Raw genomic sequence first — 26,995 nt, 5'->3', positions numbered from 1 at the left:
CTGGCAGGTAGGTACCAGTCTGCAAAATCCTCACACACAAGACACGCCTGACGGGGGGGTGGGGCAATGCAAGACTCATGGAAATAATTGTCTCATTCAGCTGAGGGGCTCAGCCAATAAATGCTGATTGAAGATGGGACAGCAAGGAGATGTAGGGATGGGACCGGGGCCATGAAATGAGTCACAAGAGGGGTGATGCCGCTTGTTGCCAAGAGAAATTACGAGTCGCCCCGGGTGACTCGGGGTCGGTAGTGTTTTGATAGCTGGAAAATCTGGGTGAGTGCAGTGGGGAGGTGGTTCCTGCTGTGAGGGCTGTTATGGTCTGAGACTGAGTCCCGTGAAGGGGCAGGATGCGAAGGAGCCCAGAAATCCTGAGTCATCGATGCCAGGGATAGGGCGAGGTTACTGTCACAACCGGGCGGTGAGTTAGAAGGAGTCTTTGAGGGGTACGTGAGACAAGGCTCAATCTGCCTGCAACCCATCCTATTTCCAAATCAGGTTACATGCTGACGGACTGGGGGGGGAGGGGTGAGACGTCAACCTATCTTTTTGGGGTCGGGGGAGGGGACACACTTCAACCCATCGCAGCCTCAGAAACCACTGGAGTTGCGTTTTAGTCTTGGGTCGAGATGCCACGAACGATGGGATAACTTCCTCCTGTGGCTACCGTTAGCCTTCGGGTGTGGAAGTCGGGTCCTCAATGGGGTGCTTGTGGCTTAACGTCACGGCAATGCGTCCCTAGACCCCTCGTGTCTCTGGGGGGTACGTGTTGAGTGTCAGTGAGTGAGCCGAGTGGGGGGATCATCCACATATTGGATTTGGGGGGGGGGTGGGTATGGCAAGGGGAACCACACCCCTCAAATGAGCATTCAGGGTCCCCGGAAAGGAAGAGGGGGTTTCCGTGACCTCTTGAGGCCCTCCTGTCCCTGTGCATTGTGGACTTTCCCGGGTGAGAAGAAGAAGATGGAGAATCTGGACGTAGAGGGAAATGAAAGAATGTGTGGACAGACGAGGCGTTCGTAAGGTAAGCTGGGTGGTTCCGGAAGGTACAGAGAGGCAGAGACAGTGTTCGGATTGGGAACTCGCAGCGACCCAGGTTTGACTCTTTTATTCATGGCCTACAGGTCTTGGCCCAGCCATATGCCAAAGGCTTGAGGGGTGTTTATGGACATGGAGAAAGCCTTTCAGAAGGGGATCCTTGGGGAGACTAAATCTTAAGCCTCGAATTTGGTGTCCCTTTTCTTTATTGTCCCTACAAACACCTCTGTCAAGATCAGGGTTGGTAGGGGCGCCTGGGTGGCTCAGTCGGTTAAGCGTCCGACTTCGGCTCAGGTCACGATCTCGCGGTCCGTGAGTTCGAGCCCCGCGTCGGGCTCTGGGCTGATGGCTCAGATCCTGGAGCCTGCTTCCGATTCTGTGTCTCCCTCTCTCTCTGCCCCTCCCCTGTTCACGCTCTGTCTCTCTCTGTCTCAAAAATAAATAAACGTTAAAAAAAAAAATAAAAAAAAAATCAGGGTTGGTAGTATCCAATGGCCCTGACAGAATGGGCTTTTCTTTTCTTTTTTTTTTTTTCAAATTCAAGGTGTGGGGCCTTAACGTGACACTGTGTGGCTTTGCTTTGATGTGCCCCGGCATCCTCATGATTGATGTTGGACTAACCTCATGGAATTTTGCAATCAAGGTATTTCTCCAGCTCATGTTACGGGGTTTGTTTTTTTTTTTTTTTAAGTTTTTATTTCTTTATTCATTTAAGTAATCTCTACGCCCAACGTGGGCCTTGAACTCACAACCCTGAGATCAAGAATTGCTCTCGATGCTCTTTGGACTGAGCCAGCCAGGCGTCCCTCACGTCATGTTTTTGATCGTCTCTCTCATTTCTGGCCTCAAAGTGTTAACAAAACGAGTGGCCAAGATCGAAGCAGTGGGATTATCCAGGATCAGGCCTGAGTAGGCATTCTGTATATTTCCCAATGTGGGTCTGTCATTGGGGATGGATTGGTCTATCTGTTGTCTACCCTCCTGGACCTTGGACCAATCAGTTTTATTTTTATTTAAAAAAATTTTTTTAACATTTATTTATTTTTGAGACAGAGAGAGACAGAGCATGAACGGGGGAGGGTCAGAGAGAGGGAGACACAGAATCCGAAGCAGGCTCCAGGCTCCGAGCTGTCAGCACAGAGCCCAACGCGGGGCTCGAACTCACAGACTGCGAGATCGTGACCTGAGCCGAAGTCGGCCGCTTAACCGACTGAGCCACCCAGGCGCCCCGGACCAGTCAGTTTTAGAGGGAGAAGCATTCGAGATGGAATCCAAGAGACACTCTCCAATATTATCAGCTCGAATTATGCCTCAAAGGTATTCTCATTTATCTGGAGATCCTCATTGAGATTCGTCTGAACTTCTTTTTTTTTTTTTTTTTAAGTTTCTATTTATTTTGAGAGAAAGTGTGTGTGAGTGGGGGAGGGGTGGAGACAGAAGGAGAGAATCCCAAGCAGACTTCATGCTGTCAGCACGGAGCCTGCGGCGGGGCTCGAACCTACGAGCCATGAGATCATGACCTGAGCCAAAATCAAGAGTCAGGCACTTAGCCAGCTGAGCCACCCAGGTGCCCCCCTCATCTGAGCTTTTTTTTTTTAAATTTTTTAAATGTTTCATTTATTTTTGAGAAAGAGACAGAGTACGAGTGGGGGAGGGACAGAGAGAGAAAGAGAGAGACACAGAATCCGAAGCAGGCTCCAGGCTCTGAGCTGTCGGCACGGAGCCCGACGTGGGGGCTCGAACTTGTGAACTGCGAGATCATGACCTGAGCTGAAGCCGGACGCTTAACTGACTGAACCACCCAGGTGCCCAATGAACTTCTTCAAATCAAAGAGCCGTCGCTCTGGATTATCAACAGTAGCCAAACTATGGAAAGAGTCCAAATGTCCATTGATGGATGAAGAGAAGAGAGGGAAACAAACCACAAGAGACTCTTAGCTGTAGAGAACAAATCACGAGTTGACAGAGGGAGGTGGGTGGGAGATGGGCCAGATGGGTGATGGGTACTAATGAGGGCATTTGTGCTGAGCACTGGGTGTTTTATGTAAGGGATGAGTCACTGAATTTCTACTCCTGAAACCAATATCGCACTCTATGCTAGCTAAAATTTAAATTAAACAAACAAACAAACAAACTGAGCCTGGATGGCTCAGTCGGTTAAGTGTCTGATTCTTGACTTCGGCTCAGGTCATGATCTCACAGTTCATGAGTTCGAGCCCTCATTTGGCTCTATGCTGTCACTGTGGAGTCGCTTCGGATCCTGTCACCTGGCTCTCTGCCCCTCTCCCACTGGCGCGCTCTCTCTCTCTCTCTCTCTCTCTCTCTCAAAAATAAATAAACATTAAAAACATAGTCTGGGTGACAATGAGGAGCTGGAGGGCAGGGGTCAAAGGTGGAGCGATCCCTCTGCCTACAATCTCAGGACCGGGATGAAGCTTGAGAAGTTAGCTCAGAAGACCGGCCTTCCCGACCCCGAGGCTCGCTTGAGACTCACCCAGCCATACCCACTCTGGGTCTTCACTGTCCTGGGACGGGTCTCTCTCTCCGCTGGATGGCGAACCCCCTGAGGGCAGAGCCTGGGCGGTCTCAGTCACCACTGTGTCCCCAGCATCACCCACCACAGTGTGACAGATGGATGACCCAGTGAATGAACACATTCTGTGCGTAGAGAAGTCACCGCATCGGTTTAAAAGAAAATACTAAATATTGCGCATCAGGTTTCTACCCCGGACCAGACTTGCGCTAACTGCATTGTTCCTACCAGTGGTTGTGATTAGTAGTAATGTCCCCAACCAAAACAGTGGATCAAACGGGACTACTTTGCTCCAAACCCTCCGAGCCTCCAGTCGGGCTCCTGCATCCGTCCTCCCCTCCGGGCTTACTCCTTCCTTTTCGAACTCTTCCTGCTTTTCGCTTCCCCATCCTCCTTCTGCTCCCCTCTGTACCTTCCCCCTTCCAGACTTCCCTCCTGGCAGTCCTCCCTCCAGGTTTCCCATCCCTGTGGCTCCTTCTTCCAAAAGTCCTCCTGCTTCCAGCCCCCTCGCCGCCACCTCTCCCATCCCTCCCCCACCCCACCCCCTTTTAGGAAATATCCTCTTTCCGGGTGAACTCCATCTCCGTGAACAACAGACTCATGATACGAGAGTGCGGTGTGGCCAGAGACTCAGGCCATGGGGCCAGAGATGAGTTCGTTTTAATTGCTGGGGAGTTCACGTTGCAAATAACTACACCCCTCCACGGACACCCGCCGTGCTCCTCCCCCGGGGCGTGCGCCATCCGGTTTGGGCAGGAAGCCGCTTCTCCTTAGATGGAACAGTTCCACGAGATGGTGCGGGAGGGCAGCTCTCCGGGGACGGGAGCACAGCATCATGGGGCAGCCAGGGCGGGGGGCACGGGGCCTCAGAGGACGCTGATGCGCTCGGCCAGCCCCTGCATCTCGTGGTCCTGCGGCGGCAGGGCCCCACCGAAGTCCCCATCGGCGGGCAGGCCGGGCCCGGGCAGCGGGTGCTCGGCCACGAACTGCTCCCAGCGCGCGTCGTCACTCTCGTGCGTGATGTACCGCTCGCCCATCTTCCCCTCCAGCTCTCGGAGGTCCAGCCACGTCTGGTACTCCTGGGCCCCGGAGACCAAAGGTTAGCAGGCACAGAGCACACAGCGCCCGCACCTTATCCACCCCGCGGGGGACCGGCCGCGTACCAGGGAAGGTGAAGCCACGCCCTTCACCACCCGCCCAGCCAATAGAAATTCAGCTCCACCTCCTTCTACAGCCCAGCCAATGGGAACCTCAGCCACGTTCGCGAGCCACGGAAAAAGTACCTGCATCCTTCACCACCCGCACAGCCAATAAGCCATCTGGTTCCTCCCCTTACCCCAACCCAGCCAATAGGACCTCCCGCCCCCTTCGCTCTCAGCCCCGCCCCCTGCATCACCTGTAACCAGGGGTGACTGAGAGATTTGTCCACGCTGTAGCGCTTGCGCATCTTCACCTGCAGCAGGTTGTTGATGAGGTCAATGGCTGCACGGGAAGGAGACAGTTCAAGTCCTGCGCGCTGAGGGGCCGCCCCTCCCCTCCAACAGGCCACTCCAGCCCGCGTGCCTACCATCCGGGGCCTTCCCTCTGCATGGCCCCGGTGGCTTTGAAGCCTCACCTGCACCACTCGCTCACCCACCCGTTTCCTCATTAAATTACCATTTTGCCCACCCCTCCTCCGACGTTGCACACACACTAGCTCCTACTTCTCTTCACCAAGACTCTCCCTCAGTTTCCCCATTTCTAGGTCACCTTCGTAAGCTTTGTCATACAGAGGTGCATCCAGGAACACCTGTACTACTCCTCGCTTAATATTTTTCTTTAAGCATATACAATGGCATGAAATCTGGTCATTTGCAACAACTGGGTGGAAGACTGTATTATGCTAAGTGAAATAAGTTGGAGAAAGATAAATATATGATTTCACTCACATGTGGAATTTAAGAAGCAAAACAGATGAACAGAGGGGAAGGGAAGGAAAAATAAGATAAAAACACAGAGCGAGGGGGGCGCCTGGGTGGCTCCGTCGGTTAAGCATCCGGCTTTGGCTCAGGTCGTATCTCCCCCGGCTTGTGAGTTCGAGCCCCGCGTCGGGCTCTGTGCTGAGGGCTCAGAGCCTGGAGCCTGCTTCCGATTCTGTGTCTCCCTCTCTCTGCCCTTCCCCCACTCGCACTCTGTCTCTCTTTCTCAAATAAAACATTAAAAAGAGAGAGAAAGAGAGAGAGAGAGAGAGAGAGAGAGAGGGAGGCAGATTATAAGAGACTCCTAAACACAGAGAACAAACTGAGGGTTGCTGGAGGGGAGCGGGTGGGGCGGTGGGCTAAATGGGCGATGGGCATTAAGGAGGGCACTTGTTGGGATGAGCCCTGGGTGTTCTATGTAAGTGATGAATCACTAAATTTTACTCCTGAGACCATTATTATACTATATGCTAACTAACTTGGATTGAAACAAAATTTTTAAAAATATATATTTTTGTTTAAGCCACACCATTTGTCCAAGATATACCGTGAAGTGGACAATGCAAACTGAAAAACAGTAAGCTGCCATCTGCGTAAAAGGGGGAAATAAAAGAATATAGATCCACATATTTTTTGCACTATTTTTTATAACTTTTTTAAAAATAAAAGTTTGTATTTATCTATTTTGAGAGAGAGAGGCAAGGTAAGAGAGGGAAAGAGAGAGGATCCCAAGCAGGCTCTGCACTCTCAGCATCGGGCCTGACTCAGGGCTCAAACTCACGAACCGTGAGATCCTGACTTGAGCCAAAATCAAGAGTTGGACGCTTAACCAACTGCGCCACCCAGGTGCCCCTATAACTTTTTAAAAAATGTTTGTGTATTTATTTTGAGAGGGGGAAAGAGAGTGTGAGCAGGGGAGGGGCAGAGAGATGAAGAGAGAGAATCCCAAGCAGCCTCCACACTGTCAGCACAGAGCCCAACGAGGGGCTCGATCCCACGAACGAGGAGATCATGACCTGAGCCCAAATCAAGAGTCGACGCTTAACTGACTGAGCCACCCAGACTTGTAAAAAGACCTGTAATAGCCATTGTCTTTGGGAAGAATAACAAAGGACTGAGAATTTTCACTATAGATCCTTCTGTATATTTAATATTTATTTTTGAGAGGGGGGAGGAGCAGAGAGAGAGGAAGACACAGAATCCGAAGCAGGCTCCAGGCTCTGAGCTGTCAGCACAGAGCCCGACCGTGGGGTTCGAACTCACGAACCGCGAGATCATGACCTGAGCCAAAGTCAGAGCTGGCTGAGCCACCCAGGCGCCCCCCTCCCATTCTGTATATTTAAAATTTTGAGCCATGGGAGTATTTAAACAAAAATCGACAGCATTCTGTTTCACATCACTTCCCTTTTTAAAAATTCATTTTTCAAGGTGAAAATGAAAATATTACATCACCCTGGTCAACGAAAATCCAAAGATCACTTGCCAGGCACACAAAAATAAAATGAAAATAAAACAAACTTATTCGACGGTAGTCAGCCAGTGGTTTCCTGCAGAAGGCCCAGAGACCGGCCTGTCTTTTAGGAAAAGGAGAATTGGCGAGTGTCAGGCATTCAAGACAAGCCATCACTCGTCCAAGGCTGTCTCCTTGATCAGAAGCCTTGAAGAACAAGGCCTCACTGTGTGAACCCCTCTGAGTACAGGCCTTACCCACACGGCCTCCCTCACACACGGCCATCCACACCAGATTCTGAGGACCCCCCAGGATTACTCTAGCGCTCGAGGATGCATATTCTTATCACTTCGTGCTTACCTGCCTCAGGCCCACCACTGCCACCTTTTTCTGCACTAACCCCCACGGCACCCCTCCCCGCCCCCCGCCCTGCCTGCTCCATGAGGCCACATCCCTCTAGGGCCCTTCCTTCCTCGACAACCTTCTCTTCGCAACCTTCTCCTCACGTGATCCCTTCTCTCCTATTCATCCCAGTATTCCCAGAGCCTAGGACAGTCAGTGCTGGGCACATAGTAGGCACTCAGCAGGTAGTTGTTCCGTAAACTGTTCTGAATAGTGATTGTCTTCTTAGCCCCCCTCGCATACTCTGTCTTCCTGAGCTCCCCCGGCTCCGGGACCTGCCCCCTTGTTCTTACAGCCCCCTCACGTGCCCCAGTATCTTAGCCCTGCGGTAGGCGCGTCCCCACACCTGGCTGGGGCCCCAAAGTTACAAGCCTCCTGGGGCCCAAGTCACAAGATCCAGTGTCACTACCCGGCCACAACGCCGAAGCCCCTGAATCCCAGTGTCCATCTCGGGCCTGGCTCCCCTCACTATGCGCCCCCCATTCCCACCCGCTTCTAGGTTCAGGTGACTTTGGTCCCAGGACAGGTCCTTCTGGACGGCTTCCGAAACCCTCCATGGCCCTGCCCCTCCTCTCGCCACGCCCCTAAACCAGTCCCCTCCATCGCTGGACCTGCCCCCTTGGCCCCAGGCCCAAGTCTGCCCGGCACCCAGCAAATGAGCTGCCCTCCGGAGCCACTGCTTTTGCAAGGCTAACCCTTCCGGGGTCATAACCCCAAAGCCTCCAGGCCCCAGCCAATGCCATGGGAGGAAGGATCTGCCTCTTCTGGCCACCCCAGCTGTTTGGTTTCCTCAGGTCCAGCGGTCCCTCTCCTGGTCCCGCCCTAGACCAGCCAAACCTCGCTCAGGCCCCAAGGCGCCGTCTGTCCCCTGCTTCTGGAACACTTCGTCTCCTGTGAACTAGGAACCAGGCCTGACTGGTTCCACACAAACCCCTGAGTCCCCGCCCCAGGGTTCCAGGTCCAGGGCGCCTCACCTTTTAAAGGACCGCCCTCCCCGTGGCCCCACCCGTCGCTAGGCTCCACCCCCATAGTTGTTTCAGGGCTCCACCTCTTCTGCGGCCCCGCCCCCTCCGGCCCCGCCCCCTCCGCGCCCCCCGCCCCTCGCCTCCGCCCACCTCCGGAGGAGATGCAGCTCCAGGGGCAGGCTGGGTACATGAAGGCGGCGTTCTGGATCTGGTCTTTGATGTCCTCATCCTCGTTGAAGGGGAACGTGCCACTGAGGCTGACGTACATGATCACGCCCACCGACCACATGTCCAGTGAGCGGTTGTAGCCCTGGTTGAGCAGCACCTCGGGCGCCAGGTAGGCAGGCGTGCCCACCACCGAGCGCCGGAACGACTTCTCGCCGATGATGCGCGCGAAGCCGAAGTCGCACAGCTTCACCTGCAGAGGGCGTGGGGTGGAGGGTCTGAAGGAGTGTTAAGGCTGCACCCCACCCAGGGTCCCCACCACCACGCCCCTCCGTGGCATTCCAGACAAAACTGAATGCTGGTTCAGATCCAAGCCTCTCCTCCCACTAGTCAAGTGACCTTGGGCAAGTGACTTCCTCTCTCTGTGCTTCAGTGTCCTCATCTGTAGGAGGAGGGGGATCAAACCCGCCGACCTCAAAGGGCCGCCATGAGGATCACGTGAGTGTATCCATCTAAGGCGCATAGGGTAATAAATGCCCCGTATGCCGTGAGCGCCTAATAAATGCCACCTGCTCCTAGGCTTCCGCCACACTGAGCAGGTCTCTTAACCACCTCGTGCCTCTGTTTCCTCTTTTGCACAACGGGGATCCTAAAAATCCCCACCTTAAAGGGTGGTTGTATGGATTGAAAGAATAAATACATGCAAAGTGCTGGGAGCAGCGTCTAGCTCAATGTGAGTTTCAAGATCTCAGGGGCAGGACCCAACTCGTCCCAGCCCCAGCGATGTCATGTGTATCGAGGATGTTAACAGCAGCTTCCTCTCCAGCTGCCCTGGGGATTCAATGGGACACCCGCACGTGAACTGCTGACCGTCAAAGCCAGCAGACAGCAACAGGTGTTCCCCCAACTTTCCCTTGATGGTGGAGGCAGTCTAGGGTCACGGACAGGCTGTGGAGCCAGCCACACCTGGGTTCAAGGTCCTGCCCTCCTTCCCATCAGTTCATAGGCAGCACCCTTTCTGTGCTGCCATCTCTGTTCATGTATTGTTCCTCCCCTGCTCAAAATCTTTTCTATGGCTCACTATGGCTCTCCAGAGTCCAAGACCCTTGGAGCCCCAAGCCTCTGTTGCCTGCCCTCGGAATCAGCCACAGCCCAACCACTGACTCGATGTGACAGCCAGGCCACCCTGTCCTAAGATCCTTTTCCTTTTCAAAGATCCAGCCTTTTCTGCAGATGTTACAATGGAATATTGATTGGGAGTAGCGAGCCATGTGACGATATAAATGAGCTCGGAAAACATCTAAGTGAGAGAAGCCAGACACAAAGGGCCTATCTAGCGTTGGATATTCTGTTTATGCAAAACGCCCAGAATAGGCAAATCTACAGAAAGTAGATTCATGGTTGGGATGAAGGGTGGTGGGATTGGGGGATGATGGCTAAGGGGTACGGGGTCTGTTTTGGGGGTGATGAAATGTTCTAAAATGGGTTGCACAACTCTGTGAATACACTAAAACCCACTGAATTGTATACTTTGGGTTTTTTTTTTTTTTACGTTTATTTCAGAGAGCGAGAGAGAAGGAGGGAGGGGCAGAGAGAGGGAGGGAGGGAGGGAGGGAGAGAGAGAGAGAGAGAGAGAGAGAGAGAGAGAGAATCTCAAGCAGGCTCCACACTGTCAGCACAGAGCCTGATGTGGGGCTCAAACTCACGAACCATGAGATCGTGACCTGAGCTGAAATCAAGAGTCAGACACTTGGGGTGCCTGGGTGGCTCAGTCGGTTAAGCATCCGACTTTGGCTCAGGTCACGATCTCGTGGTCCGTGAGTTCGAGCCCCGCATCGGGCTCTGTGCTGACCGCTCAGAGCCTGGAGCCTGTTTCAGATTCTGTGTCTCCCTCTCTCTCTGACCCTCCCCGTTCATGCTCTGTCTCTCTCTGTCTCAAAAATAAATAAATGTTAAAAAAAATTTTTAAAAAAAGTTACTTTAAAGAGTCAGACACTTAACCAACTGAGCCACCCAGCCACCCCCAAATTGTATATCTGAATCAGTGAATTGTATCATGTGTAAATTGTATCTTGATAAAGCTGTTTAAAAAAAAAAAAAAAAACTCGCTACAGGGCCTTTGCACCGACTGTTCCCCCTGCCTGGAATACTTGTCCATCCAAAAAAAAAAAAAAATAGACTCTTACTCTTTCTTCAGAGAGTTTTTCTCTGACCCTCCAGTGGGCTACCTAGTTATGTGAGCTCACAGAACCATGTCCGAGAACTCATTACAGATATGACATTATCGTGACAATATGATCAACATTTGTTCTTCTCTCTGTGACTTGCACTGACCCATACGGTGGCCACTGGCTACTTGTGGCTACCGAGCCCTTGGATATGGCAAGTGCAATTGACAAACTAGCTTTTATTTAATTTCCACTAAATTTCCTACAGTTTTACGTGTAAAAACTGATCCTGTGTTACATCCCGGGCTGCCACTAACACTGAACTTCTGGAAGCAGAAGGAAACTATGGGGTTGACGTAAGTTGTTTCCACTGGGAGTCAAAATCTTTTACCCTTCCAAAATAAATGTTATAATAATATAGAGAATAATATGTTATAATAATGTTATAATATGTTATAATAATATAAGAGAATAATATCCTCTTTTACTATTAGAAGAAAAGATTCTAGACTTAGTTATTGGACAGCTTTTAAATATGCTTGGAACCACTTGGATAGGTCAATCTACTTTTCCAACCGCTTTTATGAAATCTAAGCGCAAAATCAAATATTTATTGTTTTCCCAAATCAAATATCTCTGATAAAAATTTCGTATCTGAATTGAGATGTGCTCTAGGTGTTAAACACACACCAGATTTTGAGACTTGGTATGGAAAGAAAGAGTATTTCATTAATAATTTTTATGTTGATTACACATTGAAATGATAATATTTGAATATACTGGGATAAAGTGTATTATTAAAGTCAAGATCACCAGGGGCGCCTGGCTGGCTCAGTCAGTGGAGCATGTGACTCTTGATCTCAGGGTTGTGGGTTCGAGCCCCATTTTGGGAGTAGAGATAACTCGGGGCACCTGGGTAGCTCAGTTGGGTGAGCATCCGACTCTTGATCTCAGCGCAGGTCACGATCTCACGGTTCGTGAGTTCAAGGCTCCTGTTGGGCTCTGCACTGGCAGTGGATAGCCTGCTTGGGGTTCTCTCTCTCCCTCTCTCTCTGTCCCCCACCTCCTGCTTGCACACTCTATAAGTAAGTAAGTAAGTAAGTAAGTAAGTAAGTAAATAAATAAATAAATAAATAAATAAAATCTTTAAAGTTAATGTCACCAGTGCCTGGGTGGCTCAGTCGTTTAAGTGCCCGACTTCGGCTCAGATCATGATCTCGCGTGTCGTGAGTTTGAGCCTCACCTCGGGCTCTGTGCTGACAGCTCAGAGCCTGGAGCCTGCTTTGGATTCTGTCTGTCTCTCTGCCCCTCCCCTGCTCAAACTCTCTCTCTTTCTCTCTCGCTCTCAAATATAAAGTAAAACATAAAAGTAAAATAAAAATCTTGAATGTAATTGGCCACAGAGTCGTGCAGAATAAAGACTACATTTCCCAGCCTCCCTTGCAGCCAGCCATGACCACATGATCAAGACCTGGCCAATGGGATGCCAGAAGGCTCCAAAAGGAAGGGGGTGTGTCCATTTCCTCCACCCTGTTTCTTTCCTCCTTCTCCCTATTATCTTTTCACATGATAGGGACCATGATGACCCTTGAAGACTAACAACATCACAGAACAAGACAGCCGGAGCCGAATACCTGACACTAAGAAACTGCTGTTTCAGCCTCAAAATGCTTATGCTGGACGCTACATGAGTGAGAAACATCCTCTATTTTATTTAAGCCACTGTTATCTTGAGTCTCTGTGTCCAGCTGGCCTATTCATACAACCCCCACCAGCCTCCAGTGTTAGCTGGACTTCCCCAAATCAAGCTGGGACGTAACTGACCTGAGGAAATGGGTCAGCGGATGCCAGCAACACGTTTTCTGGTTTCAAATCACAGTGGACGATGTTCTTGAAGTGAAGGTGTCTCAAGGCCACCAGGATCTGAGGGGAGGAGATGGGGCCAGTAAGGAAGATAGAAAGGTCCCTGCCTCAGATTCTGACTTCAGCGGCCAGCCCTCCAAACCCCATCCGTGCCTCTCTCTGCACCCCTGAAGATGTCTCCCCAGGACCGGGGGCAGGGGGCATTGGAGCTCCACATGAGAATCTCAGAACCCCAAAACCATTACATCCAAGCTAGGAGTTGGATAATTCTAGAAAGGCTCAGCGGAGCAGTGGGTTTAGGAAGATCCTGAGATCCTCTGGCATGTGATAAGCTCCTGACAAAAAAGAACTATTAATGAGGCTCCTGGCTGGCTCAGCCAGTAGAGCACATGACTTGTGATCTCTGAGGTCATGAGCTCAAGCCTTCCTTTGGGCCTGGAGTTTACTTATAAAAGGTGGGGGGGGGGGGGGGGGATGCTATTAATAAAGTAGCAGCCTTTAAGGAAGTACTATTATGTGACCCCATTTTTTAAAAAGTATTTTTCATCCACTATAGATATATTATATATATGATATATAATATATATCATATATATAATATGTTATATATAATATATTATATAATATATATAATATATATAATTACATATAATATAATATAATATATATACACATAATATTGGGGTGCCTGGGTGGCTCTGTTGGTTGAGCCTCTGACTTCGGCTCAGGTCATGATCTCATGGGTTGTTGAGTTCAAGCCCCGCGTCAGGCTCTGTGCAGACAGCTCAGAGCCTGGAGCCTGCTTCAGATTTTATATCCCCCTCTCTGTCCACCCCCCCACCCCAACTCGCACTCTGTCTCTCAAAAATAAACAAATATTAAAAAAAAAAAAAAATATATATATATATATATATATATATATATATATATATATATAATGAAACAATACAAATACCAATATGATCTACATTTTATATCAAATGCTAGAGCCAGCCTACCTAGGTGGAAAATCTGGCTCTACACTTATTAGCTTGTGGCCTTGGGCAAGCCACTTTAACTCTCTGGGTCTCAGTTTTCCCATCTGTAAAATGGGGGCAATAAAAGTACCCATCCTCAGGGGTTGCTATTGAAGTTTAAATGCGTTGACGCATGAAAGGTGCTTAGGACAGGGGTGCCTGGCTGGCTCAGTTAGTGGAGGGCAACTTTTTTTTTTTAATGTTTGGTTATTTTTGAGAGAGAGACACACACAGAGCATGAGCGGGGGAGGGGCAGAGAGAGAGGGAGACGCAGAATCTGAAACAGGCTCCAGGCCCCGAGCTGTCAGCACAGAGCCCGACGCGGGGCTCGAACTCGCGGACCGTGAGATCACGACCTGAGCCGAAGTCGGAAGCTTAACCGACTGAGCCACCCAGACACCCCTGGAGTGAGTGACTCGATCTCAGGGTTGTGAGTTTGAGCCTCACGCTGGTTGTGGAGATTACATAAAAGTAAAATCTCAAAAAAAAATAAAATAAAAAGTCCCTAGGGCAGTATGTGGCACAGAGCAAGCACTATGTTAGCTATTGCTGTTGTTACAGGCAGGACATGGGCCCTCTCTCCACCTCAGTTTCCTCATCTGTAAGATGGGGATTAGAGTAATACCTACCTTGGAAGGCAGTTGTGAAGCCTAAGCAAGCCTGTGAGTAAAGGACTTAGCACAGGACTTGGGGTAGAGCAGACAAGAGGCGGAAGGCAGACATCTGCAGAGAGAGAGAGACAGAGAGAGAGAAGCACAGACAAAGAGAAGAAAAGATGGGAGACCAGAAAGAGAAAGCAACCAGTTGCTGAGGGCAGGCAGTTCCCTCTCTCCACATGGAGTCTGGACAAGCCCGCCCTAGTAGGCTTCTGTCCACACCCCACAAGCCACCCTAACAAAGACACAGTGCTGGGGAGAGCGAGGGTGCTGGGTCTGTATAAAGGAAGCACAGCACAGGGGATTTTGCAACCAAGAGAAGAAGTCCTAGAATCAGGTGAGGGACCAGCCCGTGAGCAGGCTTTTCTAGGAAGGCTGTAAAACCCAGCAACCTTGAAAGGCAACATTTAACATTGCAAAAGTTAAACTCTTAATGGCAAATAAAAGCCATGAACGAAAGGGAAAGGAAAACAAATACTGGGATTAAAAAAAAAAAATTGAACGACACAAGTGACAAAGATCCAGTGTCCGTCATATGCAAAGAGCTCTTACAATTCAATAAGATCAATCCAACTGAAAAATGGGCAAAGGGTATATAAAACACAGGCCAATAAACATAGGAAAGTATGCTCCACCTGACCCATAATTTTTAAACTGCCAAATGAAGCTACATGAAGTGTTTTTCCACCTATGAGAGTGGTGATTATTTTATCCAGAGTTAGCAAGGAGAACGTAGACACCCTCAAATTGTTGTTGAGAGCAAAGACTGAAAGGGAGTTTAGAGAGTAACTGGGCAGCATGTTAAAAAAAATTCTAAAGCACATTCCCCTGGACTCAGGAGTCCATTATCTGAAGCGCATTCTATGGAAATTCTCCCACCAGAGCCCAGCAACGTTTGTAGACAAATATTCACAGGAGGTTATTTGTAATAGTGGAAAAGTGAAAAAAACCTAAGTGGTTAGCAATTAGGGATTTTGGCGATATCCGCCACGGGATACAGCTCAGAAAAAAAAGGCAGTTCGGCTAACTACGTACTGAAATAAAATAGCCTTCCAGAAGTACTATTATAGTGAAGAAAGTGAGAGGCAGAGAGGCACAGATAACACCAAGTAGTTGGACATTACTAGTTAAAAGCATAGACCCTACATTCAAATCCCACCAGCTGTGTGACCCCGGGCAAGTTACTTCAAGTCTCTGTGCCTCACGTTTCTCAACTGGAAAACGGGCGTGACAACAGCCATTGCCACAAAGGTCGCTATGGAGGTAAAATGAGTTAAAAAACACTGCCTGGCACACAGTAAGTGCTCAATAAAGGTTAGCGACTGCATTATTTATCACCGTTATTAGCGTCCCCCATCCCAGCCCTGCCCATTCTGGGTGATCACTGTCCAGGGCTGGGCTATCTTGATCGTAGCTGTGTGGCCAGCACTGTCCCCTCCGCGGGGCGGGAACAGAGCTGAGGCACAGGGAGTGTCTGTTGAACAATGTAATGAATGAATGAGCTCCCCACCGAAAGGACTCTCTCCCGTTCCCTTTTTCTACATGAATATTGTCAGGCCTGGGGAGCCGCATTATATAAAGTAATCCAAAATATAAACATTATTTATCATTTGTCTACACTAATAACTAGTATGACTACTAGTCTATTATTTTTACCTCTGTTCTATTATGACTCTATTATTATTTTAAAAGTATCATTCTGGGGCGCCTGGGTGGCTCAGTCGGTTAAGCGTCCGACTCCGCTCAGGTCATGATCTCAGTGTTCGGGAGTTCGAGCCCCGGATCGGGTTCTGGGCTGACAGCTCAGAGCCTGGGACCTGCTTCGGATTCTGTGTCTCCTTCTCTCTCTGCCCCTCACCCGCTCACCCGCTCACAATCTCTCTCTCTCTCTCAAAAACAAATAAAACACTTAAAAATTTTTAAAAATAACTAAATAAAAATAAAACTATCATTCTGGGGCACCTGGGTGGCTCAGTTGGTTTTTTTTTTTTTTTTTTCTATTGTTGCTATTATTACTCTATTAGTATTTTTTTTTTTATTATCCGCGATCGCGACTCCCACGCAGCGTCTGCGGGGCCTGAGCGCAGGGCGGGTGGGGAGCCGGGCAGAGGGGGGCAGGGGCAGGGGAGGGGGCGCACCTGGGTGATGAGGAACTTGGTGAGGCGCTCGGGCAGCCGGCCCTTCTCACTGGAGAGGATCATCTCGAGCATGTCCCCATGCAGCTTCTCCATTACCACGAACACCTTCTCAGGCGTCTCGAACATACAGTCCAGGTTCACGATCCCCGGGTGCCGCAGACTCTGGGGGTGGGGTGGGGGGTAGGGTGGTAGTCAGGGTCTCGGTGGCCCACGGACTTGGGACCCGAGAGGCAAGCCATGCTTCCATGGCTTCCAGACAAGACGACAAATAAGAAGGATGTCCCCGGGGGGGCCGGGGGGGGGGGGGCTCCGTCCGTCTAGCGTCCGACTTTTGATTTCAGCTCAGGTTGTGATCTCATGGTTCGTGGGTTCAAGCCCCGCGTGGTGCCCCACGTCCAGCTAGCCGTGTGGAGCCTGCTTGGGATTCTCTCTCTCTCCCTCTCTCTCTCTGCCCCTCCCCCCCACCTTGCTCTCTCTCTCTCTCTCTCTCAAAATAAATATTTTTTTTCAATTTTTTTTGATGTTTATTTATTTTTGAGACAGAGAGAGACAGAGCATGAACAGGGGAGGGGCAGAGAGAGAGGGAGACACAGAATCTGAAATGGGCTCCAGGCTCTGAGCTGTCAGCACAGAGCCCGACGTGGGGCTCGAACTCACGGACCGTGAGATCGTGACCTGAGCCGAAGTCGGATGCTTAACCGACTGAGCCACCCAGGCGCCCCAATAAATATTTTTTAAAAATGTCCCTGGGGGGTGAGCAGCTCCTTTCCGGGGGGTGGGGGAAGGGGCTTCCCACAGGCCCAGACAGAAGCACATCCCCGCACCGCCAGGTATCTAGAAGGATCTAAATCTTGAAGTTCTGTTGAAGGTCCAGGGTTGGGGAGGGAAGGTGGGAGGGACCAGGAATATGGAACAATGGGAAGAACCTTTGTACACCTCTGTCTTTTAAATCCTTTGCCCTCTCAGGGCACCTGGGCGGCTCAGTTGGTTAAGCATCCGACTTTGGCTCAGGTCATGATCTCATGGTCCGTGAGTTCGAGCCCGGCGTCGGGCTCTGTGCTGACAGCTCGGAGCCTGGAGCCTGCTTTGGATTCTGTGTCTCCCTCACTCTCTGCCCCTCCCCCGCTCACACTCTGTCTCTGTCTCTCTGTCTCTCACAAATAAATAAACATTAAAAAAATTTTTTTTAAATCCTTTGCCCTCTCCCCCCCAGCCCTGCCTGGCCTAACCTCATTTCTCCCACCGAGGTCTCCACCCAGCCTCCTCCCGGAGCTCCAGACTCTGGTCCCATCCTCCAGCAGCAGCCAGAGGGAACTTCCCAAAGTATACACTCACCCATGCCCCTTCCTTGCTCAAAATCTTTCCACGGTTCCCCAGTACCCTCAGGAGAAAATCCACAGGGTGTGGCCCCACCCTCTTCCCTGGCCTCACCTCCCACACATAAACCATCTAGTAACCTTGGACTTCAAATTCCTAGAGGACTTCTGCTCAGAACACCTTCCCACCCCTTCAGTCTCCATACGCATATTCCCTCCTCCAGTAAGCCTTCCCCGACCACCCCCGCAGCCTGGGTTAGCCCCTGAAAGGAGGAAGTAGGAAGGGAAGGTCCCTCCTAGGTGGGGGCAGAGCTGGGCCCCGGAGCCCGGCGGTCACCTGCAGAATGGCCACTTCGTTCCGCAGCTGGCTTTCCTGCTTGGTGGGGAAACGCAGTTTGTCGATGACCTTTACTGCCACGTCCCGGCCTGTCTTCCGGTGCTTTCCTGGGGGTAGGGGAGGTGGGGGGTGAGGGGAGCAAGACCTTCCAGTCCTGGCAAGACGCACCCCCGCCCTGCCCCAGCCACAGAGGCACAGGCATAGTTGAACAAAGGTGAACAGAAGGTCATCAAGGTGGCTCTGAGGGGTCCCCAGGAGAGATGTGAGGGGTGGGGGGCCTTGGGGGACAAAGGCATAATGAAGAAGGTAAAAGACAGAGTTCTGAGGCGGCAAATTAGATTTATAACCAATCAGAATCTCGGAACTAGCTCTGTGGCCGAAGGGCAGAATTTGCTCTCCTTAGTAATAACAGGAAGAAGTCCATTGGCTTTTCCCAGTAAGAAAAGGAGAGTCTGTGACCATCCGCCAAGAGGATCTAGCCTTCTTTTTTCTTTTTTTTTTTTTAACGTTTATTTATTTTTGAGACAGAGAGAGACAGAGCATGAACGGGGGAGGGTCAGAGAGAGAGGGAGACACAGAATCCGAAACAGGCTCCAGGCTCTGAGCTGTCAGCACAGAGCCCGACGCGGGGCTCAAACTCATGGACCGTGAAATCATGACCTGAGCCGAAGTCGGCCACTTAACCGACTGAGCCACCCAGGCGCCCCGAGGATCTAGCCTTCTAAAGTCAACCAGAACAGGAGGTGAGCATGTGGTCAATCAGATAGGAAGGTCTGGAGCCCAGAACCCCCCCAGGATCCCCTCTGGATGAGCTCGGAAGCATCCTTACCTCCATAGACCACTCCAAACTGCCCTGAGCCCAGCACCTCATCAGGGAAAATCTGGTAGACGGTGGCGATGTCCTGTAAGGTGGGGACGGGGAGGGTCAGGAGTGCCAATGGAGACAGGGCATCGAAGAGACTGGGAAGGGCAAGAGGGCTGGGAGGCTGTGTGGGAGGCAGAGGCCATCCTTGGGACCATGGGGTGGGGGCAGGGTCTCACCACATTCTCTTGGATCTGGCTGTTAGACACGGAGATGCTCAGAGAAGCTTGTCCTATGGAGAGGGGAGAGGGGAGAGGGGAGAGGTGGAGGTGGGTTGACCCCGGGCTGAAGAATATCTTCACCCACAACTCCACCCGGGTTTGAATCCAGTGCAGCTGCAGGCTGCTGACTTGTCCGTTATGAACCTCAGTTTCCACATCTAGAGAATGGGGATAACATCAGGTGCTCCCTCACAGGGCTGGGGGAGAAGTAAACGAGATATATACTGGGGTGGGGGGCTCAAGAGGTGACGTCATGGATGATTTCGCCGAGCACTGCACCCCATGAGCTCAGTGCCCAGGGAAGCGTGCCGATCCCACCTTACAGAGGAGGAAACTGAGGCTCGGCGGGAAGGCACACACTGATTCCAACATCTTCCCCCTAAGCTCGCCACCCGACCACCCAATCAGAGCCAGATATTTCTGATCCTTCTGCCATTTGAACATCTATCCCCTCCCCATTCCAGGCCTGGCCCTTCATCCTCCTCCACGGTCTCTCTGCCCCTGTTCTGCTCTCTCCTCTCCAGCCTCCGGAGGGAGCTTGCTGAAGCACCAACCTGAGCCTGCCCTTCCCCTGCTCAAAACCCCGCCATGGCTCCCCAGGGCCCTCAGGAGCAAGCCCAAGACACTTCAATGGCCTAACAGGCACCGGGCCATCGTTTATTTCTTTGACTTCAACCCCCACCATGATGTGTGCTCCCGACACCCTGGCCTCCTTGCTGGGCCTTGGATACAGCAGGTTCCCTCCTAGCTCCTGCCTTGCATTTTCTGTCCCCTCTGCCAGGAACGCGTGTCCCTGCCTCTGGACTTAGTTCAATCCTCCTCGACACTCAGTCTCAGCTCAGATGCCTCCTGAGGCCATGTCACATTACCCCGGAACACATTCTACATCACACTGGTCATTCACACAGGATGATCTGATCGGTGTCTGTCACTCACTCTGGATTGAGCTCCAGAAGGCAGGGGCCTTGGACTTTCTGATCATCTTTTCCCTCTGCTTGAAGTATTTCCCATTTGCTTGCCCCTCTTTCACCCCTCCTCAGCTTCCATGGCTCAACTCAGATGTTGCCACCTCCAGGAAGCCCTCCTAGATACCCAGGCTGGATTAACCATCCCCCCTGAGCTCCTAACAGCCCTCTGGCTCCCCTGTCCGGGCCCTGCCCACTCTGGGTCGTCACTGTCTGGGGACAAGTCTGTCTCCCTTACTGGACTCTGAGCAGGTGAGGGCAGGCCCTGGGCTGTTTTGGTCACAGCTATGTCCCCAGTACTGTCCAGCACAGGATGGGCACAGAGAAGACACTCAGCAAATTCATGAATTAAATAGTCTGAACGCACAATCTGGAGGAGTTGTCACCACCTGGGACAAGATTCAGACAAGGGAAGTGACCTGTCCAAGGCCACACGCTGGGTCCGGGCTTAATGGAGATTTGGACCCAGGCCAGCTGAGTCCAGAAGCCACATTCTCCACTGTGCCATCCCCTGCCTTCTTCCTCGCTCTTCCCTTCCCTGGGACCCCACACCAGCCCCCCCCCCCAGATCCATCCGCTCAGGGCCCAGGGTGGGGACTTACTGTGGGGTGTGTGGCCCGGGGTGCTGGGTGCATCCTGGAGGATGACGGGCATCAAGGCCTGGCGGATGGCCGTTTCCCAGCCCCGGGCGGCCTCGGCCCCCTGCCCACTGGGGCCCCCTGGGGCCCCACCGGGCGTCTCGCCCACAAAGTAGGTGACATTGGCAGTGACAATCTCGAAGCAGTGGGGGTTGGTGCCCGGTGGCACAAGGCTGAAGTTCTGGGCGGGCTCCACGGTGAGGATTTCTGACAGTGGGATTTCCTGGCAGGACACACAACCGGCACCAGTGAGGAGGCCAGGCGGACCCTGGGGCCCCGCACTTACTCAGAAGAGCACACAGAACCCAGGGTCAGTGGGAAGGGCCTGGACTGCAGAGGAGTCAGGAAAAGCCTCCCGGCAGAAGTTACATGAAGCAGAGATCAGAAAGGTAAGAAGAGGCCAGCCGGTGGCGGATGGTGTAAAGAGCATGTGCAAAGGCCCTGAGGTGGGAAAAAGGCTTGTTTTCAAGGGACGTATTCGATTCCCATCACATGCATGGTGCACGGCACACAGTAGTTGTAAATGAGAGTAAATGAAGCACATCAGGCTATGGCTAGGCCATGAGAGGCCTCAAGGGCCACAGGGAGGAACCCGGGTTTTGTCTCCAGGGCTCTGGGGAGCCATGGAAGGGTTTAGAGCAAGGGAGCACCAAGACTGTGGGGGCAAGGGCAGAAGCAAGGACGCAGCGAGGAGACAGCCTGGAGCCCAAGGCAGCCACGGGAGGTGGTGAGCAATACTACTAAATAATCCACTAATTCCTTATAAAGTAATGATGATAACGGGGACCTCAACACATGCCAGGCCCTGCGACGAGGACTAGTCTTTGAGGTGCGCGACGTGAGGCGCAGAGAGGTGAGGTAAGCCACCCGGGGTCCCCCGCTGGAAAGTGGTGGGGCCGAGCGGGGCCCATTTGCTGATGACAAGCAAGCCGGCAGGCAACGGGGAGAGGAGTGGAGGAGGTCTGGGGGAGCTGGGCCACCTTGTAGTATCTGTTGGTCGTGTTGTTCTGGAAGAGCGTGATGCACTTGCAGTCCAGGCGCCAATAATGCCGCTTCCTCTGTTGGGAGAGGTGCCCCAGAGGGTGAGGTGGGGCGCCCTGGGCGCGCCTGGGGCTCCAGCCCTTCCCGGGGCCAACCCCCGCCCCTAGCCCTAGCCCCGCCCCCGCAGGCCCCACCCCTTCCGCCTCTGGGGACGCACTCTGACTCTAGCTCCGCCTCCCGCAAGGCCCCGCCCATTTCTAACTCCAGCCCCACCCCCACCTCATCCCCTTCTCAGATTGATCTCTCCTCTCCCTCCTTAGCTTCGGCTTCACCCCGCTTTGCCCCGCCCCATAACCCCTCTCTAACTTTAGGTCAGCCTCCAGCCTGGCTCCTCTGCCCCTAACCCTGCCCCACCCCTGTCTCCTGCCTGCCCCCCACTATAAGCCCTCCCGTTCCCTCCCTTCCAACTTCGCCCTACCTGGTACCACCCTATTATCCCACCCCCCCCCCTTAATTACCTCTAGTTATGCTTCTAGCCCGGCCCAGCACCCCCTACCCCCCATCCCCTCCTCTATAACCTTAACCCTTCTCGCCCCCGCCCCAAACTCCAGCTTCCCGGTTCCCGATCCCATGCCCGCCCCCCAACCTTGTCCTTAGCCCCGCCTCTTCCCTGACTCCCAGGGCCCCTCCTCCCTCCCTCAGAACCATCCCTCCGGTTCAGCCCCGCCTCCACCTTGCCCCCGCCCACCACAACCCATCCAGCCCCGCCCCCTCAAGCGAATCTTGCCCCGCCCCCAACTCTAGCTCCGCCCCGCCCCGCCCACTCACCAGCGTGTCCTTGTTGCTGTAATGAACCACCCAACCCTCGCGCAGGGTGGTGCTAGATTTCCGTGTCGTGTGTCGCACCGACTGCACTACCCTCATTAGAGGGATGTACCCCAAGGAGCTGAGGGGGAGGGGGGAGGAAGAGGCGAGATGTTACCAGTGGAAAATACCCATGAGCACCTGGGGCGGCGGGGCACATCTCTGGGCCGGCAGGAGTTGGGAGTTGGGGGCCACGCTTCGGTGGTTTCCAGGTTTCCCTTAAGGAGGAAGGGAACTCTTGAGAGGGCCACATTAAAAGGCTGGCTTCGGAAGTCAGGCTGCCCGGCGTATCACCCAAGCTCTATGTGCCTCAGTTTCTCCGCCCGAAGGGGTTGTTGTGAGAAGTGAAAACCCTTTTAAGGGGTTGAGCACAGTGCTCGGCCCACAGTGAGCCTCCAAAAAGTGCTAATCAGTATTGAGCCCGGTGATTGGGGAGCCAGCTGTGTAACACTGGGCAAGTGACTCAACCTCTCTGTGCCTCATTTGCCCTCATCTGTGCCCATGTTATTACTACAGAGGGAAAACGAAGGCCGAGAGAGATTAAGGGACACGGTCGACTCCAGAACCAACAACCCCTTGAGCCCTGCACTAAATCAGGATTCGGGTGGCCCTGGCACTTCCCTTTGCCTGAGACTTGGTTTCCTCATCTGTGAAACGGGCTGCCTCTCCCGACACCCCCACGCGGCCCAAGTCCATCAAGATCCAGCTCTGACGCCCTGTTATTCTGTTGGTCAACACTCCCAGGAAACCCCTGGCAGAAAGAGAATTTGAGCTTCCAGGCAGCTTGGGTCAGGTGGCACCAGTGAGAAACTCTCTTCAGCCATTGTGACCTGCATACCAATCCCCCCGCCCCTCTGGCCTGGTCTCCCACCCCATCCCTGCTCCAGCCACACCAAGCTCCGTGCTGTTCCTGGAACATGCTTGACGCTACCTCAGGGCCTTTGCACTTGCTGTTCCCTTTGCTTGGTAGGCTCTTCCACCAACTATCATCCACATGGCTCCCTTCCTCCCCTCCTTCAGATCTCTTCAAATGGCACCTCCTCAGAGAGGCCTCCTTTAGTGACCCAAACTAAAACAACATGTCTTCACTCTCTGCCCCCTCTCATTGCTTTATTTTTTATTTCCTTTTGATAGCAGTTATCGATACCTGAGGCTACGGATGTGTCTGTTTATTACCGGTCTCCCCAACTAGAGTGTCTGCTCTATGAGGCTGGAGAGTTTTACAGGCTTGGTTCACTGCTGTCATGCTTGGGAGTCCAGAACCCAGTAGGTGCTCATTAAATGTTTACCGACGCACCGTGGAAGTGGCTGACCACCTTCACTACCTTTATGCCGCCCCAGCCCTGTGGGGTGACGTCACAGCTCCTTTCCCTTACTCATTATTGGCCAAAGCCACTGAGGCTCAACCTTCTAGCCTAGAAGTGGGGACGGTGATCCTCGTGGTCCTTCTGGGAAGGATTTAGTTCAGGAACAAATGCTTCCCTCGCTGACGGTTTCAATCCACAGGTTACTCCTATTTATATGCGCATTACCGTATGAATGCAACGCATTAGTGATAGCATATAAATATTATTCTAAAACATATGCAAAAGACTGAAAACATTTAAAAGATGAGACTAGGGGCGCCTGGGTGGCTCAGTCGGTTGAGCATCTGACTTTGGCTCAGGTCATGATCTCCTAGTCTGTGAGTTCAAGCCCCGCTTGACAGCTCAGAGCCTTGAGTCTGCTTTGAATTCTGTGTGTGTGTGTGTGTGTGTGTGTGTGTGTGTGTGTGTGTGCGCGCGCGCGCGCCCCTCCCCCGCTCACGCTGTCTCTCTCAAAAATAAACATTGAAAAAAAATGTTTAAGATGAGATTAAAAGTAAAGAGACACGGAAATGCAAATATCTTTCCCCAGGCTCCGGAAGGGATCACCACCCCCCCACCCCCACCCTCTCTCAACCCCAGAGAAAATTCTTTAAAACCCCGTTTAAAAGCCAGCAAGAATCCGAAAATCACCCCGCGAGACAGGTGCCTTCATCGCCCCAGGAGGAAACGAAGGCACAGTCACAGACGTGACTGGCAGCGTAAGTGGTGGACCTCCGACCTAGCCCTGGCGCTCGCAGCCTCTGGCGCCCTGTGCTTCCGGAACCCCGCCGCCTTCCTGCCCTCCTAGGCCCACAGGGGTTCCACACCCATGTATGAAGCCAGGCCCCGGCCTAGGCACCTGGAAAACGCACAAATATCCTTGCCCTCAAGCGCCCAGCGTAGAGTCCAATATATATATGAATAGATATAGATAGTCCATGGGGCGCCTGGGTGGCTCAGTCGGTTAGGCGTCCGACTTGGGCTCAGGTCATGAATCTGCAGTTCGTGGGTTCAAGCCCCGCGTCGGGCTCTGTGCTGACAGCTCAGAGCCTGGAGCCTGCTTCCGATTCTGTGTTTCCCTCTCTCTCTGCCCCTCCCTGGCTCACCCTCTGTCTCTCTCTCAAAAGTAAATAAACATTAACAAAATTAAAAATAAATAAATAAATAAATAAATAAATAACGTCCAGGATAAATATGAATTTCTTTTATAATTTTAAAATGTATAATTAGGGGCGCCTCGGTGGCTCAGTTGGTTAAGCCTCTGCCTCTTGATTTTTGGGTCAGGTCACGATCTCACGGTTCGTGGGTTCGAGCCCCGCATCGGGCTCTGCCACCGTCTGGGCGGAGCCTGCTTGAAATTTTCTCTCTCCCTCTCTCTCTGCCCCTCCCCCACTCGCGCTTTTTTTTTCTCTCTCTCACAATCTCTCTCTCAGAATAAATAAATACATTTATTAATTAAAATTTTTAAAAATGTATAATCGAGGGGCGCCTGGGTGGCGCAGTCGGTTGGGCGTCCGACTTCAGCCAGGTCACGATCTCGCGGTCCGTGGGTTCGAGCCCCGCGTCAGGCTCTGGGCTGATGGCTCGGAGCCTGGAGCCTGTTTCAGATTCTGTGTCTCCCTCTCTCTCTCTGCCCCTCCCCCGTTCATGCTCTGTCTCTCTCTGTCCCAAAAATAAATTAAAAACGTTGAAAAAAAATTAAAAAAAAAAAAAGTATAATCGAGCAATTTACTATTATTTTTTAGAGCTCCCATGCCAGAAGAAAGCCACTGCCTGTCGGGTCCCTGGGGATGGTTCTCCCCCTCCCCATTTTACAGATGGGAAGACTGAGGCACCAAAAGGGGAAGGGGCTTGTGCAGGCCGTACCAGTCAATCTGAGGCCAAAGTGGTTAAAAGCAAATGGGTAGTTTTCTCTCTGAGAAGAGCTAACTTTAAAGTTTATTTATTTTGAGAGAGAGAGAGAGAGAGCACGTGAGCAGAGGAAGGGGAAGAGAGAGAGAATCCCAAGCCAGTTCCCACACTGTGAGCACAGAGCCCGACGTGCGGCTTCGGGGCTCAAACCCATGAACAGTGAGATGGTGACCTGAAACCAACTAAGCCACCCCGGCGCCCCAAGAAGAGCCAACATTTTTAACCCTTACTGCGTGCCAGGCACTATTTTAGGCACTTTGTTTGTATCCGTTGATTTTCTCCTTACGACAGTCCCCAAAGGTACGTACTAATTTATCCCCATCTTACTGGTGGGGAAACTGAGGCCCTAGGGAGGGTCGTCTCCTGCCTAAGGGTCACACAGCAGTCTGGTTCCAGACCCCCATGTTCTCATTCTTTGCACTGTCCCTTTGCAACACAGACTGTTTCTGGAAGGACCCGCCAGCGGCCGATCCCAGGGGCAATCCCCAGGGAGCGGGGCTAAGCAGCTGGGAGGCGGGAGTGTTTGACACTCTGCCTTTTGAACGGAAATGCAACCTGAATGAAAAGACGTGTCTGTGAAAACTTTTTTTTCAATACACATTATTCAAGAGAAAAGGTAACGTTGAAAAATAAAGGTGTGGGTGCCTAGCAGATTTACAGGGCGATGCCAACCCATTCTAGCGAGAGGAAGGGCCTTCCCCCGAGGGTGCGCTGGGTACCTCTGGGCCTCGCCTCCCTCGCCTTCCTCCTCCTCGCTGGCGTGGAGGGCATTTTCCGAGTGGGAGCCCGGGATGACCCCGGAGTCGTCGGATTCATCCATGAGGGAGCTCTTGTCAGCCTCGCTGTAGTCGCTGGCCTCATCCATCGGCACATCTAGGGGCACAGGGGCATCAGAGGGGCCTCCGCCCAGCCCTGCCCCCACCCCCTTCCCGCCCAGCCCACAGCCTCTCACCTCCGTTGATGAGTGCCTCCCCCAAACAGTCGTTAGGGACGCGGGTGGCGCAGCGTTTGTGACAGTTAAACTTGCAGTCTGGTATCAGGACAGGGAACAAGCAGACAGGTGGCAGGGGAAAGAGAGGTCACCTGTAAGGGCTGAATCTTGACTCCTATCCCCCAGCCCCAAAAGATGCTCCGCTCGCTGTTTGGGGCAGGAAACGCAGCCGAACCTTCTCTGGCTATCCCTCTTTGAGCCGGTTTCCTTC

General features: G+C 52.2%; 1 protein-coding gene across 1 annotated transcript in view; it reads right to left on the bottom strand.

The window, feature by feature from the left end:
- Positions 1-4,129: 4,129 nt before the first annotated feature.
- Positions 4,130-26,995, bottom strand: part of PRKD2 (protein kinase D2) — a 35,471-nt gene continuing 12,605 nt past the window's right edge. Inside the window, exons 6-18 of the mRNA XM_042918741.1 lie at positions 26,746-26,823; positions 26,513-26,666; positions 22,501-22,618; positions 21,672-21,749; positions 20,656-20,914; positions 19,047-19,099; positions 18,835-18,907; positions 18,006-18,112; positions 16,353-16,514; positions 12,504-12,602; positions 8,497-8,764; positions 4,968-5,053; positions 4,130-4,650 (exon numbers count right to left, since the gene is read on the bottom strand). Coding sequence (XP_042774675.1) covers positions 4,438-4,650; positions 4,968-5,053; positions 8,497-8,764; positions 12,504-12,602; positions 16,353-16,514; positions 18,006-18,112; positions 18,835-18,907; positions 19,047-19,099; positions 20,656-20,914; positions 21,672-21,749; positions 22,501-22,618; positions 26,513-26,666; positions 26,746-26,823 — 1,748 coding nt within the window. The 3' untranslated portion in view covers positions 4,130-4,437. The remainder of the gene's footprint in view (positions 4,651-4,967; positions 5,054-8,496; positions 8,765-12,503; positions 12,603-16,352; positions 16,515-18,005; positions 18,113-18,834; positions 18,908-19,046; positions 19,100-20,655; positions 20,915-21,671; positions 21,750-22,500; positions 22,619-26,512; positions 26,667-26,745; positions 26,824-26,995) is intronic.

The sequence above is a fragment of the Panthera leo genome, chromosome E2 (genome assembly GCF_018350215.1).
Source record: "Panthera leo isolate Ple1 chromosome E2, P.leo_Ple1_pat1.1, whole genome shotgun sequence".
Lineage (NCBI taxonomy): Eukaryota > Metazoa > Chordata > Mammalia > Carnivora > Felidae > Panthera > Panthera leo.
This window is presented reverse-complemented; position numbering and strand designations above follow the sequence as displayed.